Consider the following 15,637-nt stretch of genomic DNA (forward strand, 5'->3'; position numbering starts at 1 on the left):
CCCTTTAAAGTAACCTTTTTACTCTCGGGCGTCTTCTTGATAGCGGGGTGGGCTTTATTCAGGGGGTTTATTCTATAAAACTGGAATATCACCAAAGGAATATGGAAATTGGCCTACATGGCCTATGCAATTGAACTTTCCTTGGATCACTTTCAATTTATTCAAAAGCGATTTAGATCTTTTCAGTCATTTCAATAGAAGCTTCTCAAGCAAGGTATGAGCTTGTTGTCGCCGACGTCGAGCACCAGTTGGTGATTTAAATGCCATTTCAAATGAATTATTCGAATGATTTCACCAAAAGGTTAGGGTAGGCCTAGCATTAACATGAGTAGTATTGGGTTTTGTGAGGCTTCCTTGGCACTGCCTTATGATCATTGTTTTTCTACACGAGAGGGTATGATTCTTCATCATCTAATCATCTGATCATATACCGGTGGATATTTCATTGAAAGGGTTCAGGAGGATAATTTAGATGACACTGGCATTTCGCTGCTGATAGCCCTCTGCCTTCTTCATGTAATTCGTGTGATCACTTTTATTGGAGGATGAAGGAATACTTTGGTACGGGACGTTTCAACGTCGGAGTTAAATGAAATTTGATGTTGTGATCTACTTAAAGAAGTACCCAATATGCAGCCTACACTCTGACAGTCAGAATGAGTGACAAGAATCGATCACCGTCCGAATAAGTCGAGTGAGAAACATCTATCAATCAGGTGAGTTATACATGTATTTCCTTTTGAAAATCTAAAGGATGGTACAATGAGAACTCCTGAAGACTGGTTTTACCAAATACATGAGTACGACCAAATTGAAGCCGAATGTTTCCTTTAACTTTTGCCGTGAATGTCATCCAGAACATTGTGAGATGCTAGCTTTGACAAAGTCTGTATATTATAATGCATGTACTGGAATTTTTTCGCCGTTTCGGCTTGATACATCGTACTACCATAATTCAACAGGCCATTTAACCATTACTTTCTCATTAAATCGGTTACCCAGTGAATGGATGCAATCACAGTTTTTTATCATTTCCTTGGCAACCAAGCTTGTGTGACTGACTCGTAATTGTGCGCAACCTCGGCCCATGATAACGTGATAAACAATGTTTCCCTTGTGTCATTTGTGCTGACTTTGAAATGGTGACTAGAAAAACCGTTACACCGGTCCGTTTTTCATCCGTTGCCAACACTAACGGAGTGACCCGACCGTTCCATTCATCCCGTTTAGAAATATTTACGTAGAGTTCATGTCTCAGGCAAAACACGAAATTCTGAGCAAACATTCTGTCAAGACGTTATTTGTGGTACCGTTAGTATTTTTAAAGGGTAACTCATGTTTTGATAGGGACTTGGTGTTAGGACACCGTTAAGGTATGGGTTATAGCGATTGAGATTGAGCCCTTCAATGTCACATGACAACAAGAGCTGTGGAGATAACTAGAAACGCTATGTACACAGTAGTCCAGTCTAGCATGAAGCTAACATAAATGTGAGCTTCCTGCTTATAGCAGAGTCCTGTTTTCAACATTGAGTATTTCATTATTGAAAGACTCTGCCAATAATACCAAGCAAAAAAAACACAATGTTTGCGTCCATGATTCATCACCGGTTGGTTTTTTCGACTGAATTGTGATGGCGATATCTGCAAATGTCATCAAAGGCCTTTTCGACGACGAAGAAAGGAACTTGTGGTAACCTGAGAGCGATCAGTAAATTTGCTCTTTTGAGTGAATTTCGCCATTGAGACATCAACATATCGATTGGGGGTATCGAAGGCTCGTTTGTCAGCCCTATAATGAAAGTTAGCTCACCATAATAACCTGTCAAACACTTCGAAGAAAAAGTGTCGACATTTCAGGCAATAAATCAATCATAAGCGTCAGCTCAAAGATTAAACTTTTGATACATGCCAGACGGTTTGATGAAATTCGATCATTAATCTTTGCGGACCGGCATGGTTAGTGGAAGTCACGACAATGTAAGGCACGTTTTCAAGACGTTTGCTGATTTGTCAGCCTGCGTGGTAGATGACAGAGGTAAAATCTTCAGGGTTGTACTAGAACACTTAGTATGCCTACATGTATAGTTTAGGATTACAAAGTCCTTGATTGTTCTGATTTTGGGGAAATCAGTCTTTTACACGTGCTAATTCAAGTGCGACTAAACTGTTATATTACAAACTAAATATGTACTTCAAAGGGCCTAAGAAAATTAAAACTAAAAATTCAAGGGACGCCAAGAAATTCGAACGCACGCGGCTGACTTTTGTGAGAATTTAACATGGTGATTCGGTAAGGTATTGAAACTGATCAAAATTAAGAATTTCCGAATTCAATTACATCCAAGACTGTGTCGTTACTTTAATTGTAATCACTTCATTGATTGAAATACTTTAATTACCTCGCCAACCTAACAGTGAGAAATCATTGTTGCCGAACAGACCCCGTATCCTAGCAACGGAACTTGCGGCAATGATTGCATACTTCCGTCCATATTTGTATTTCTGTAACCAATAATGGCCTTACTGCATTAGTTTGATGGCAATATTCAATAGACATGTTTTCTAACATGCGAACTAGACACCAGAAACTTTCATCAGCCATGCAAAAACATTGCCAAGTCAAGTCGTCTGTCAAATGTTGTTTTGCCGTTTGGTCCTGCATGCAATACAATACTCGAGTGCACACTCAAAGATTCATAACGGATATCGCTGCTTTTTATTCGTATCACAAGCTTCTCCACATTCTGCTCCGGAACTTTCACCATAGAGTTCAGGCCCTGGGATGAACTTTCCTCCAAGATTGAGTTTACGCAGATCATCTCTAGTTAACTTATCGGAGTCTCACGGTCTTCATGAAAGAACTACGCCATTGCCATCTTCAGGGCAAGGTAGGAACTGAAAAGACCAAACGGTATTTTCGGTATTGTCACGGTATTTTCAGTTTGTACCTTGCCCTGAAGATGGCGATGGCGTAGTTCTTTCATGAAGTCCATGAGATTCCGATAACCAGCTCAAAGAGGGGGGGATTTGGGTCACGTAGATCTACGTGGTTCGGCGCTGAAGTTGTTAATTGGCACCCGCAGTGAAAAACCGTTCAATAGCTAATTAGACTTATTATAATTCTGGTTGTAAAGCAGGAAAGCTTCAAGAATGGTGGGCTTGTTGACGGGCCTGGCAACAGTTCAACGAAAAATGCTCGTTCGATGACATTGATTGGCCTACTGGTGTCAACCTGGGATAGCAATAAGGGAATTAGAAACGTGGAGGATATACATGTACATCCTGAGATTCATTGTCATTTTATGATATCTATCTAGAGGTGGTAAGGCTGTAAGGAGTAACAACCCCGCCAGCACCTCAACGACAGAAGCTGTGACTTGGATGATCTGCATGAGCCTGGTTTGCTCCATTCGAAAAAGGACCTCGGCAAAGTATTTAATGAAATTCAGGACAACGTGTTTAGCTGAGTTCATAGCTAACATACAACACACAGAAATAGCTAAATTGGAGGAGCGAATATCCTACAACTGACATTTTCCTTGCGGCAACATTACATCTTTCTATTTGTTCTCGTCATACTACGTACATTACCTTGCATAGATTGACACGTTATTTTGTTAACTTGTTACATTACTGTATATGGAGATTGGAGTTGAGATGCCAGCCTACCGCTGCACCTCGTCTGAAGACGACAGACTCGCATTTAAACCAAAGAAATACAAATCAGCTCCGATGGTAAGTTTAACAGTGTCTTGTCGCTTGTTTGATATTTTACATTATTTCAATAGCTGGCCCGGGCTAAAGAGACAAAAAATAACGAATATGGAATTGGCAAGTCATCATCATTTATTATCGAAATATCTTTGAACTTCGAGTCATTGGTTTTTTTTGTTGAAAAATCATAAAAAATCGATCACCGTCCCCGGGTGGGGTCGAACCACCAACCTTTCGGTTAACAGCCGAACGCGCTAACCGATTGCGCCACGGAGACAGATATATACCTCAACCATGGTTTGACAAACCTTGCTGCCGGTTGTATTCCAGGGTACGAACTACCGACATGCCCATAATCTTGTGTAATGTTGCTGTTGCTGAAATCGTAAATGTTTGACTTAATTAGATGTATTGATTGTGCAAACATGCACGATGGATGATTTTTAAAGCGGTTCACTATTTCGTGTACATTATCGCTGAATGGAGTTCTCACGCACTGCCTCCGGAAAGATCAGAACCAACTTAATCAATATTTAATACCAACTGATTAACGGTTAATCAGTGCTTTGTGCTGGACAGACATGACATGGATCTCAAGATAAGCTCTAGCTTGGCGCAGATATTTGATAAAAAGTTCGGAAAACTATTAATCAAGATTCGTAAAAAAGTTTAATCATGCAGGCATTATATTAATCGGATCAATCCGATTCAGAAGCTCCGTGGTATGACATATCATAGAAAGCACTGGATTGATATTTTGCTGGGAGAGACTAGGGTTCACATGAACAGATTCAGTCGATCGGGTTCAGCCGAAGGGTGAGAATATCACTGGGAAGTTACTGGTTCCAAATCAGTTGATATAAACTGGATATATAAAACTTATAGAACATACTCAACGGAATGTTGCTGAGAATTGAGAGGCTCCCTCGCGAGTCGCATCCAGATCAGTGAGTATGCATTTCTTCGCTTCGGGATGTAGAAAGTACCGGAAGGGTTTTAAAAAAACAGTCTCTTCTCTCGTTTTCTGAAGTCTGATCATATAGGAAATTCATCAAACCACAAGATAGGCGAATGTCATTTGCTTGGCGGCGGGATCCAGTAAAGTCAAGTCAACAATTTGACTGATTCGGGGCATTGTCATGCAGCCCGGCTAGCTCAGTCGGTAGAGCATGGGACTCTTAATCCCAGGGTCGTGGGTTCGAGCCCCACGTTGGGCGTATGAAGTTTTAATATCATACGGACATATTTTTATAGCTTTTGCTCATGCCATTTACCAATTGGTGTGTGTCTTCCTTTTGATGTTAGGTTACATGTTATCGGGCTTTTACTTTGATATAGTATAAGGCATTTTATGACCGAGCAGGCATATGAGCATGATATTTAGCCCGGGACTTTGGCGCGATTTGAATTATTAAATCCTTGTTACAGGCGACAAGGCTTATATCAGCAGGTATCGCTCCTAATCGTTCAATAATCTACTCGAAACTTTCAAAACATACCAATACCAGAGATTAAAGGTTTAATATATTGCCGTTTTTAATGATCCGTTAGGCTGTAGTTTGAACGACATTTGGCACACTCGGGTGATTACAGGTACACCAGGTACCAGATACTCTGTCTCTCACCGAAGTCTCCTGGCCAGTCTTCACCGAGCATTCTGGCATGCAGGAAACTCGGATCCACACCCACCCTATACACCAGGCGAAGGTTCTGCCCCCGGTATCGCGCACTCCTGGTGTTGTTATCATTGTACTTCAGGATAGTTCGGATGGAGCAACAGGCTGAAAATTGAATCTTATCAGTCTTACCCACATTTTTCTACAGCTGCACTTGTCTTACCTATTTACTCTCCTGAATATTCCAATAATCGAATATTTATCTTTCAGTTTCGGTGCAGCTTTGGGATGACGTCTACTGGCATCGCCAACGTGACCTCTATTGGGCCCGAGCGGTTCGGGGAGCGCGAGAGTCTGGATAACTGGGGTCAAGGACGAGGGAAGAGGCCGCCGAGGAAGACCAGCGTCCCTAATGCGAGAGACAATAAGAAACGATACGGGGTCCGGAAGGCGAGTATCGCCAGCGAGGGAGCAATGAATACAAAATCCCCGGACATTTTCAAAATTGAGTCAAATATAATGCGAACTCCGCCCAAAAATGGCCGCCGGGCGGTCCAACCCGTGGAATATACAATAGAACAATCTCTACAAAGAATCCCAACGAAAGAGGGTTTGAATAAACGGACTGCCTCTTTGTACCTCAGTAGAGCTACCACGAAAATCACCATCAAAGATGCAAACTCGCCAAGTCCTGAACTCACTCCGAGGACGACAGCATCGAGGAGGGAATCCATCAATCAGTCCCGGTTCTCCATGGTGTCACGTGTTGCAGACTCCAGGACCAGTGTGACGACAAGCGGTCCAGTCGCCAATAATCTATTGACATTGCATCGAGAGTATACGAGAGAGTTCACTTTCACCGGATATGACATCATGAAAGATGGTAAGTTGGTGTCCATCGACGATGATGGAAGAGTTGTCCGTAACCATGGCTTGTGTCGTGGTATCAAAACCTTTTCGCTTCAAACCGTTCTTCTCTAAAGTATTTCCTAGTTGCAAAAAAGATTGTTTTTTACTGAAAACGAGTCCTGTTTGTAATGGGTCCGAGTCCTGTACGTAATGTGTCTGAGCACAGAGCCCTTAATCGAGTGGAACTGAGCCCTGTTTCTGATAGGTTCGTGCCCTGCATGAAATGTGTCTGAGCACAATGGAACTGAGCCCTTAATAGAGTGGTACTGACCCCTGTTTCTGATGGGTTCGAGCCCTGCATGTAATGTGTCTGAGCACAAAGCCTCGGGGAGGATACCGGGAAGGAACATGCACTAACCTCTAAGTATGTTCGAACGAAGGATCATCTTCAACAAGACTGTTGTTACCGCATAGAAATCATGGCTTTCATGCATTGGCTTTCTAATTGAGTCCCGCGTGTATGCTAGTACTTTCTCTTCAAATGGTTTTTGATAATCCTATATTGTCCAAATACCATATCTGTGTAGGCGTCTAGGGCCGGGATAATCTGAATGGATTTAAACCTTACCAGAAATCGCTTTATCTACTTTTGTTTTTGATCAAATTTCAATATATACAGGTCCAATAATGTATAAATTCATGTAATTGCGTATTAAGCGTCCCATTATCATATCTATATTGTCACAGGGATCATCTAAGCCATTAAAACGATTTCTTTAGTTATTCTGACTTGGTTAGGATAGTGTACTTTGTGGCAGGGAAACTTTTGGGAGTTCTTCGTGTTCACCGATTTTGTGTCACAGCCTGAAATTGAAGTTCTAAGCGACGGCATCTGCCTCTGTCATCCGGTTCCCTATCAGATAATACATCATCTCAACGTTTATGGAGGTCAGCTCCCTACGAGTTGAAGTTGTTCTACGAACAGCTTCTTTCTCCTTGTTCGGGTGTAGCTTACTCATCATGCTCATTGCTTCTTGAGAGTGGATTCCGTGAGAGCTCTCATGCTTTACTACAGATTTTCTCCCTTCGGATCACTCTCTAGACGCTAGGCTGTAGCAATGACTACAGAATCCGGCTGTAACGGATTTCAACTGTGAATGTGATATATATAGACCATGATTTTTTATATGGTGTCGTTTTCTTTGGAATATTAGACTCACAACTCCAAGGCCAGAACGTATGTGACACTTTGTATCGAACAAAAAGATCTGCTAAAATGCAGGCTGATTCATGTGGAAGTAGGCCGATCTCTGGCACTGGTGGTTTAAACCTGATCACTGAGATGGACCCCTGGCTCATGGGTAAGCAACCGTTGGTGCCAGACGATGACCATACTGGCGAATCACCGGAATTGACCTTCCAGACACAGCGTCCTTTCATCAACTTATCTACATGTACTTACTTAACTGCAACATGATGGTTAGGCCATCAAAAGTGTGAGAATAAGAAATGAAACATGGATATTTACGATATTGCGTATGACCTCCTTGATAGGCCTAATGATTTCTGTTAACGCATCCACCATTGTTGGACTGACAACTTATCCTGACTATTCCAACGATTGCCCTCGATCTCGTGGTAATAAGGTTCACATTCCTTGCCCTTGCCCACACAACAGTTGTGTGCTACGTCTTGCTATCACCCATGGTGTCTGTTCCAACGTTTATCAGAGACTCTACATTTTCCAGTCGCAAAGAAGACAACAGTTGATAACAAAGAAGAGTTGAATCGTCTGCAGAAGACACAAGTGTACGAGGGTACGTGCAAGAAGCTTGGCATCACTCCCGCCACTTACGTCACGCGCAATCTCTCGTCACGTGACATCATCATGAAGAGCCATGAGCTCGGTCCACTTGGTGCTAGGGCGGTAGCCATTGCGCTCGTGGTAGGTAGTTGTTCAATTTTACTGAGAAATGTATAATAGCCCTGATGATAATTGTCGTTTTGCAGTCTCCTGGTAATCCGTGTTCTCCAAACGTGGTTCCCAGCGTTGCGAGGGATCAGATCCGATCCGATCCGATCCAATCTTGATAATCATAACACATTGATGGGATTGAAAGCGTTCGCGAAAAAAGAAGATGACATATATTGCTTATTAATCATAGTTATGATTAAGTGTCAATCAATCGTGTTTCAGAATAATGACAAGGTCGAACGTCTCGATGTATCCGACAACCATATTGGAAACGACGGGGTCAAGGCCATATCTGACATGTGTCATGGTAACAGCGTCCTGACACATATTGTAAGTAAGGTAGACGTGGTGTTGTTCTTATAAGCTAGTCGTTCAATAAGCCAGACAACACTTTGACAACATTCATAACATAGATTTTGTCCGATCACTGAAAGAAGATGTTTGCACTGGAATTCCAAGTTTTTAATTGTTTTCAGTACAAGTAGAACAGATATGCATGTATACGACGAAACAGAATGACAAAGCAGCTGCAGTCGCTCGCTTAACAACAGATACCAGGTCGCTCGGCGTCAGTCGTCGCGTCGAGTTGGTAGCATCAGTTAACTGACAGATCCGTCCTTTTTGCAGTGTCTTGGCTGGAACCAGATGACGACAGACGGAGTCAGGGCCATATGCTCATCATTGAAGGAGAATCAGAACATCAAAAAGCTAGACCTTTCAGGCAACCATCTCAAGGACCAAGATGCAAGATATGTTGCAGATCTTGTAGAAGTAAGTAAAAAGAAAAGGCTACTGAGCAGATGTGATTCACCATGCAAGTCTGGTATAGGCTGGTGTTTGCATTGGCATGGACTCTACTCCCCTGCAGTCCATTTTGTCACCTGATCGTCTCTCCTTACGGGGCGACAGGACGAGGCCGGTACATTGCGTCCGAAGTGTACACAGGCACCAAGTGACGGCAGACGGCACGATACCTACTGTCAGCAATACTGTATCAGCCTGCCGTATATGCTGATTGGTTAACCTTCTTTGTCTCTTATTCATAGGCTTCCCTTCATTTTTTTCAGAACAACGTTTCTCTTAGGGAATTGATCCTTAGTCACAATGATTTCCGAGAGATGGGCGGGGAGTTGTTATCCAAGGCATTAGGCTACAATGACACGATAGAGCATTTAGATTTGAGCTGGAATCATCTCAGAGGGAAAGGTGCTGTTTCTATTGGAAAGTGTCTCCAAGTAAGCTCAGTGTTTTTTTAAAAGATGTCGACATTTCAAGCAGAGCATTAACAACGCTAGTCACTCACCAGTCACCTTTGTCGTTATAACCTTCACTGAAATCCTAATGTCTACATAAATTTGACGCTGAGGTAGTGAAACCTTTGTACTGAACTACGCATATCTGTTCCTCTTTTCAAACTGTCGTTTGTGTTTACCAAGTTACAACCGTTAGGTTACTGAAGACAATAGATCAGAGGAATGCAATTCTTGATAGTATCATCTTCATTCACCTTCATTTTATAAATCCCGTCATAAACTAGCAACCAATATAATTCGTTGCAGCAAAATCTTGGGCTTAAAAAGCTGAATTTGTCTTGGAATGGTTTTGGCGAGGATGGAGGCAAGGCCTTAGGGGCGTCTCTCTTGAAAAATAAGACCATGTTAGAACTAGACCTGACCAACAATCGAATCACCCCAGGCGGCATCAAAGCGATCATGAATGGAGTGCTCAAGAACGACACGCTCAAGATATTGCATGTGAGTTATTCACGGCAGCTGTTCGCCTCCTTCTCCTTTTTCGTCCTCTTCCCCTTACTCTATAAAACAGTTATGCCGGTGTGCAAGGGATAGTATTCCTAGGGCTGATAGTCCGTGTAACAATAGCTCGCATTGCTAAATGTTTTGGTTAGGGTTAGCGGTACAATAGATCATGCTGCTTAATTGGTCAAATACAATGCTACCGGACTATGACTCCAGGGGGACTATATCCGCTGTCACACCGGCTTGCCTAATCAAGATTGAGTTTCTTACAGTATCGTTCAGGTTGTTTGCTCTCAGTGACGTCTCCCTTGATGCATCAGCGCCAATTTTCCCAATAAGAGGTTCATTGATTACGTCAGCCGGGGTTCACATTATAAGTCAGACAGTTTATTGGAAAGAAATATTACCATTCAGTTTTTACCATTGCTATGCATCAATCGGAGGAAAGACTTCTTCTGAGTAACTTTCATAGCACAAAGGTATCCGTTTCAAGAAGAAGAAGCGGTGACAGCTATTATACCTTGTTTCTGTTACAGCTGGGACGGAACCCGATCACGCCTGAGGTAGCCAAGAACATCCTAAACTACCTGCAGAAGATAACAGACCGGTGTGGTCTGGAGGAAATCCTGATGGACGTGAGTTGGAGATTATCTTTTTTAATCAAAAATATATTCACCTCTTCATCAAGGCATTAGATAAGAGCTTTACTTTCTCGATCCCAACATAACCTTTTTTGATGACGTATACCTCCCATTTTCCTGCAGGACATCACTGTCGACGTTGAGTTCGTTCAAATGCTTGCGGAGATCCGTGAAAGACGATACATTAAAGTGTCTCATGGACCAATCATTAAGCTCTCCACCGATCACGTGGCTGCCATCAGTGATGTGTTCATGGACCGGGACCCTGTCAAGACGTTGTTTGACTTCATGGCGGCTGAGGGCCTGAGGGTGGTGGATCTGTTCAACAGACTGGATGAGGACAAGAGTATGAGTGTCAGCAAGAAGGAGTTCAGGGACGGCATGGTGGTGAGTGGGACCTTAAAGTAAACATATCCCTGCCGTATGGTTTTATCTCGGTCCTCATGCCTAGTTCAGGCTGGTGACTCTGAACTCTGAAGCTAAACTTTGCAGTAAGTTAAAAAGCAATCACCATTTATCTCGAAGATTTTCTTCACCATTTTCAGAAAATCAAGGTTCCTCTAACCTTGCTACAGTTGGACATCCTAATGGACAAGCTGGATAAAGATAACGACGGAGAAGTGGACCTAAGGTATGTACAGACAGGAAAATGCCTACGACAGGTGTTCAATATCTATACCCGCCGTTAATGTGACCATTTTCCCCTGCGAGTTCCCTTTTCAGGATAAGAAACAACGTGTTTATATTGAGTTCTCGTAAGGACCCGCTTCGTTTACCCAAGCAACCGTTTGACCATCATCAGATTTATGGTCATTTCCCGATGCGGTGTTTCAGTTTGCGTTGGTCGCCTGCATTGGAATTGCAGTCAATTTCCGGACACACCGAGTAAGCTCGTCAACTTCCGGAAGCAGCTGTGTTTGATCAAATCTATTCTCCGCCGAAGGATGTCGCGTGTTTCCCTTAGCTTTTGTGTGAGGAAGTCTCTTCCGCTTAGTGACGAAATTTATTGGTCATGATGAAAAAACGAAAGCCTCCAAAAATAACCAAAAGTCAGCATTTCAACTTACGTGTATTGGACAAATGGAAGTTGATAAAGCTCATTTCCTTCATTCGCTTGGAGGCACGGCTCCTAATGTTTAAAAGACTGACACGACTGTTAAATTACGCCAGAACAAAACCGGCAGATTTCATCTCTCTAATAAAACAGCTGTACTTCTCATCCGTCGTGTTCTGCTCTCGCGTGACTTGCTTTGTGCATGACTCTGTGAGAATAATCTGTCAGCTCTGGTTGGTGTGCAAAAGTTAAGTTTGAGGGGGAAAAAATCTCTAAAAACATAGACAAAGGTCACTGTATCTCTCGCAAATGACAAATCTGCGGGGTTTGATTAGGGATACATGTATAAGGTGCATATTCTAACGCTGGTAGATTTATTTCAATAAAAGGGAACTTCAGTATGAAATGACTATGGTGAAACGAAAGGAACGAAAGAAGGTCAGGAAAGCAGCGGCGGCAGCGAAGGCGGCAGTGGCGGCTGGTAATGTCTTTGAAACCAGTTGATAGAGGGCATTCTTGCTCTTAACCAAAATGCAATGCGTGGCGGCCATATTGGTTATGACAGTCAAGTAGAATTCTTTCCTTTATTCTGGCATAAATCCAGAATCCATGTTATTTGTTTTTAAACAACAATCTGTTTGTGAAGCGATTGCATGAAACGTATGAGTCCGTTTTGGAATTTCGTTTGAGCTCACGTCCGTGTGTTAGCTCTAACTTTATCCAGTATGGCCGCCATTCTCGAATGCCCTCTCTGAACACAACTGGAACTAAGTACAAGAAGCGCTGCTTTCGAATCACAATGCATATTAACTGCCTCCATTTAGTTATAATCATCCAGCCAAATCACGTCATATGGCTCACATTGTAGGATTTTTTTTCAGGAAGGCTCCCTTTTTCAGTTTGCTTCAGATTGAAGAGAAATGCTTGTTGAACATCTAGCTGAGTATGATAGTTGCATGATGTTTATGCACGCAGGCAACATTAGTATCTTATGGCTTGGACTACAAACAGACAAAAGTTTCCGTCATAAAATGTATGACGGAGATTAATCTTCTCATAGATCCTACCATGGGTCATCAACGTAAATCAGGGTTTGCGATCTACCTTGAGCCCATCTATGATTCTATGACAGAAATGTTGCCTGTGTATCAACCACAACGTGGATATAAGCCTTTAAGGTCAATGTGTATTGACATTTACGACACCCGAATGTTAAACTGCCTCTCTTTTGAAAGCGAGATGCAGCTGTTCGCTCTGACTTACAAAGGCCGAAAGACCAAGGGGGCGAGGCGACGTTATTCAGTGGTGCATCGCTGGTGAGAGTATTAGTAAGTGACAGCTGTCTTAAACCAGATTCTGATCTTCCTGCAGTGGACGAATTTTTTGTCTTTATCTTTAATGTCACATTTACTAATACCTGATCTTCTCTGCAATCATGCTGTCATGTTCCCTGTTCTCATATACATACGGTAGCCTAACTGATCTCTTTTATCAATCTTAACTGGTTGTAGCATAGACATCTGCTTTAATTCTCATCATCACATCATTTTCTGAACGAACAGATCTTTACTCGTCCTGCTCGAGGGAGGTAAGCGGTTGTTAGTCCTTACTCTGTTTCTTGTATTTGGTTTATTTCTGCATATCTTGGTGTACATTTTATAACAAAAACTGAAGGATGCACGTCTTGGAGTGGTGTTTCCCTAGCATCAACAACTATGGGACCAATTCTGCTTATTCTAGTTTTATGTATTCTTGCAAGCTCTATTGCCAATGACTTCTTTAGGTTTAGGTGTTTATTGTCTTTTTTCCTAGTGTCAACATCAATATTTCAGATATGCTTTATCTTTCGCGATATTCTTTGCCGAAAGCAGGATCCGTTCTCTATCGTTAGTTACATTATCTCTAGAGAAAGTGTCCACCATAGTCAACCTAGTATTCGTATTCCTTGAAGGAGAAGAGTTGATTTGTAATAAGTACACGACGTAAGCTCTGTAGAGAAGTCAACTCTTTTCTAGTCGTTTCTGCGTGCTTGTTATTAGTAAGTAATTTGCTGTAGTTTCTAATCGCTTTTTCCCGCAGTGCACATTTATTTGCGCTTGTAGTTTTCGCACATGGTTTTTTTGTATTTTCTGTGTTTTTAGATATTGCATAAAACTCTCTGGTATAATTCTTGGAAGTTGCAGCTGGAAATAATCGCAAATTGCTTAGCCTCTGTCAGTTTCCCTAACTTAAATATGGACTGGTGTCCAGGGGGACATTTTGAAGTCGAATACGTCCTACCACGAGGTTGCTGTCAAAGAATTTACTGTAAAGAACTCATGTAGATTTGCAATACAAGTATTAACATATCGTGATGGCATATTTCATCAATCACCCTTTGTATCGAAAACTCCTTGTTCTTCAACGTTCGGAGTATCGAGAACACTGTTTCATGTTTATAGCTCACTAAATGCATACTCGCTGATTGCCGGATTACCATAATTCAAACACTGACTGACGAAAAGAGAGCATTTCATCACTTTATTGTTGCCATCAGCTTCATTAGCCAGCTGATGCAGGTCTTTAACGTCCTCTTAAGTAAAGGTGGCAATTTCCTCTGGAACACATCATCTTATTATCATTATCATTAACCAGCGACTCTGACTCTAATGGCCGCGGAAAAAACGTGCGATTTCCCTGAGTAATTGGGTGAAGGAAATCCATGATAACATGAATAAGGTGTCAAAGTCACTAGCTGTAAATGACAGTCCCATCCAATCAACTGGCAATGTGTCACGGGTGTGCATCGTTTGGTGTCAAGGTCATATAGCGACCGGTTATGAGAGGGGCCCGCCTTCTTTACAGCAAGTTGATCATCCTGAGATTCAGGGTTTATTCGCTCCTACTTCATCTACAAGTTATCTGGAGGAGGAGTTAATGGGCTGGTGATGGCCCTTGGTAAGAGCTCTTTAGTAGGTGATAACCAAAGTGTACTTTGGAATAATCTTAATGAAATTAACTCTTCGCAGCGTCGTGCATTCGTCGTGGCTCGTAATGGCTCAGAATGACCTTGCCAATATGCATGTACATGTAGTTAAATGTACGTATATCGTTTCATTCTCATCATTTCCAGTGAGCTTATCGAAGGTGAAAGAAGAGAGAAGCGACTCCAGCTAGCCCAGCGCGAGAGGCGCCACGCTAGAGGAGAGGAGTCCCCGCCGCCTACTCCGTACCCATGGAGCGATCGGGCACATTCAGCAAGGCTGGGCGTGTATCGAGGCGAATCGGGACCACGGAGACCGAATTCTGCCCGTCCAAGCATAAGTCTCCTGGCACCGATTCAACTTAACGAGAGGCCAAAGACCAGCCATGCTACATTGAGAGTGCCTTTTAGATAGCGACACTGTGAAGTGACTTTCAACTCCGTTTCGGTTATAGGGTTGCGATACGAATACATATATAGGTCTGGATATTTGCTTCATACTTTAAAATCCACGACATTGTGATGTTTGGATGGTGGCAATGGGGGAGAAGGTCAACTGAAAACGCTATTTGAAGGAGATGGTCGGAAGCCATTTTTCACGACCGCATGTTATGTACGGGGCCATCTCCAGGTCTGGTGTGAATTTAATAGAGTCTGACGTGGAGAAGAATTCAGTGTGAAGCATGGAAGTTTGCTAACCTCATACGTTTCCTCATTGTTGCCTCTGCCTGATCCCTCGAAATGGAAAAAACTGCATGAGACGCCCCTTGTACTAGCGTCTACGCGTCTGCAGTCGTCTGGAGAGTGCTTAGAGTTTGATGGAAATACGTGAAACAGTAGTTCATTAAACCTCACCTCACAGTGATATAGCTGAATACAATGTTTATTTACTAAAAGAAGTTTTGTAAGAAATGTACATAACGGATGCGAAAGTAAACAAAAAGAAAATAATGAAGATCATGCTGGATAATAAATGATTTTTGTATCTATTCCTGTTAGAGTGTTTTATGTTGTTCGTTATGCAGTAAGCCCCCATTACAGTAACTCGGGAGTCCCGGGGGCAATC

General features: G+C 42.4%; 1 protein-coding gene and 2 non-coding genes across 6 annotated transcripts; 2 read left to right on the forward strand and 1 right to left on the reverse strand.

Annotated features, from left to right (window-relative positions):
• The first annotated feature begins 244 nt into the window (after nucleotides 1-244).
• On the forward strand, nucleotides 245-15,560 carry LOC135494152 (leucine-rich repeat-containing protein 74B-like). Of its 4 annotated transcripts, none has more exons than XM_064781976.1 (12): nucleotides 246-716; nucleotides 5,604-6,216; nucleotides 7,931-8,127; nucleotides 8,380-8,487; nucleotides 8,785-8,928; nucleotides 9,225-9,392; nucleotides 9,717-9,911; nucleotides 10,451-10,549; nucleotides 10,679-10,942; nucleotides 11,101-11,186; nucleotides 13,172-13,197; nucleotides 14,722-15,560. In XM_064781976.1, the coding sequence occupies exons 2-12, from the start codon at nucleotides 5,622-5,624 to the stop codon at nucleotides 14,763-14,765; spliced, it is 1,926 nt and encodes a 641-aa protein (XP_064638046.1). In that variant the 5' UTR covers nucleotides 246-716; nucleotides 5,604-5,621; the 3' UTR covers nucleotides 14,766-15,560. The 4 variants fall into 4 exon arrangements, 3 of the variants coding, with proteins under 3 accessions (XP_064638045.1, XP_064638046.1, XP_064638044.1); XR_010448353.1 differs by lacking the exon at nucleotides 13,172-13,197 and adding an exon at nucleotides 11,999-12,937 and having other exon boundaries at nucleotides 247-716; XM_064781974.1 differs by lacking the exon at nucleotides 13,172-13,197 and adding an exon at nucleotides 11,999-12,090 and having other exon boundaries at nucleotides 247-716.
• Trnan-guu (transfer RNA asparagine (anticodon GUU)) lies at nucleotides 3,921-3,994 on the reverse strand. The gene has a single exon. It is a non-coding gene; the product is annotated as a tRNA-Asn (tRNA).
• On the forward strand, nucleotides 4,862-4,934 carry Trnak-cuu (transfer RNA lysine (anticodon CUU)). Its single transcript has one exon. It is a non-coding gene; the product is annotated as a tRNA-Lys (tRNA).
• Nucleotides 15,561-15,637: the final 77 nt, after the last annotated feature.

This window comes from Lineus longissimus, chromosome 9, assembly GCF_910592395.1.
Source record: "Lineus longissimus chromosome 9, tnLinLong1.2, whole genome shotgun sequence".
Classification (NCBI taxonomy): Eukaryota; Metazoa; Nemertea; class Pilidiophora; order Heteronemertea; family Lineidae; genus Lineus; species Lineus longissimus.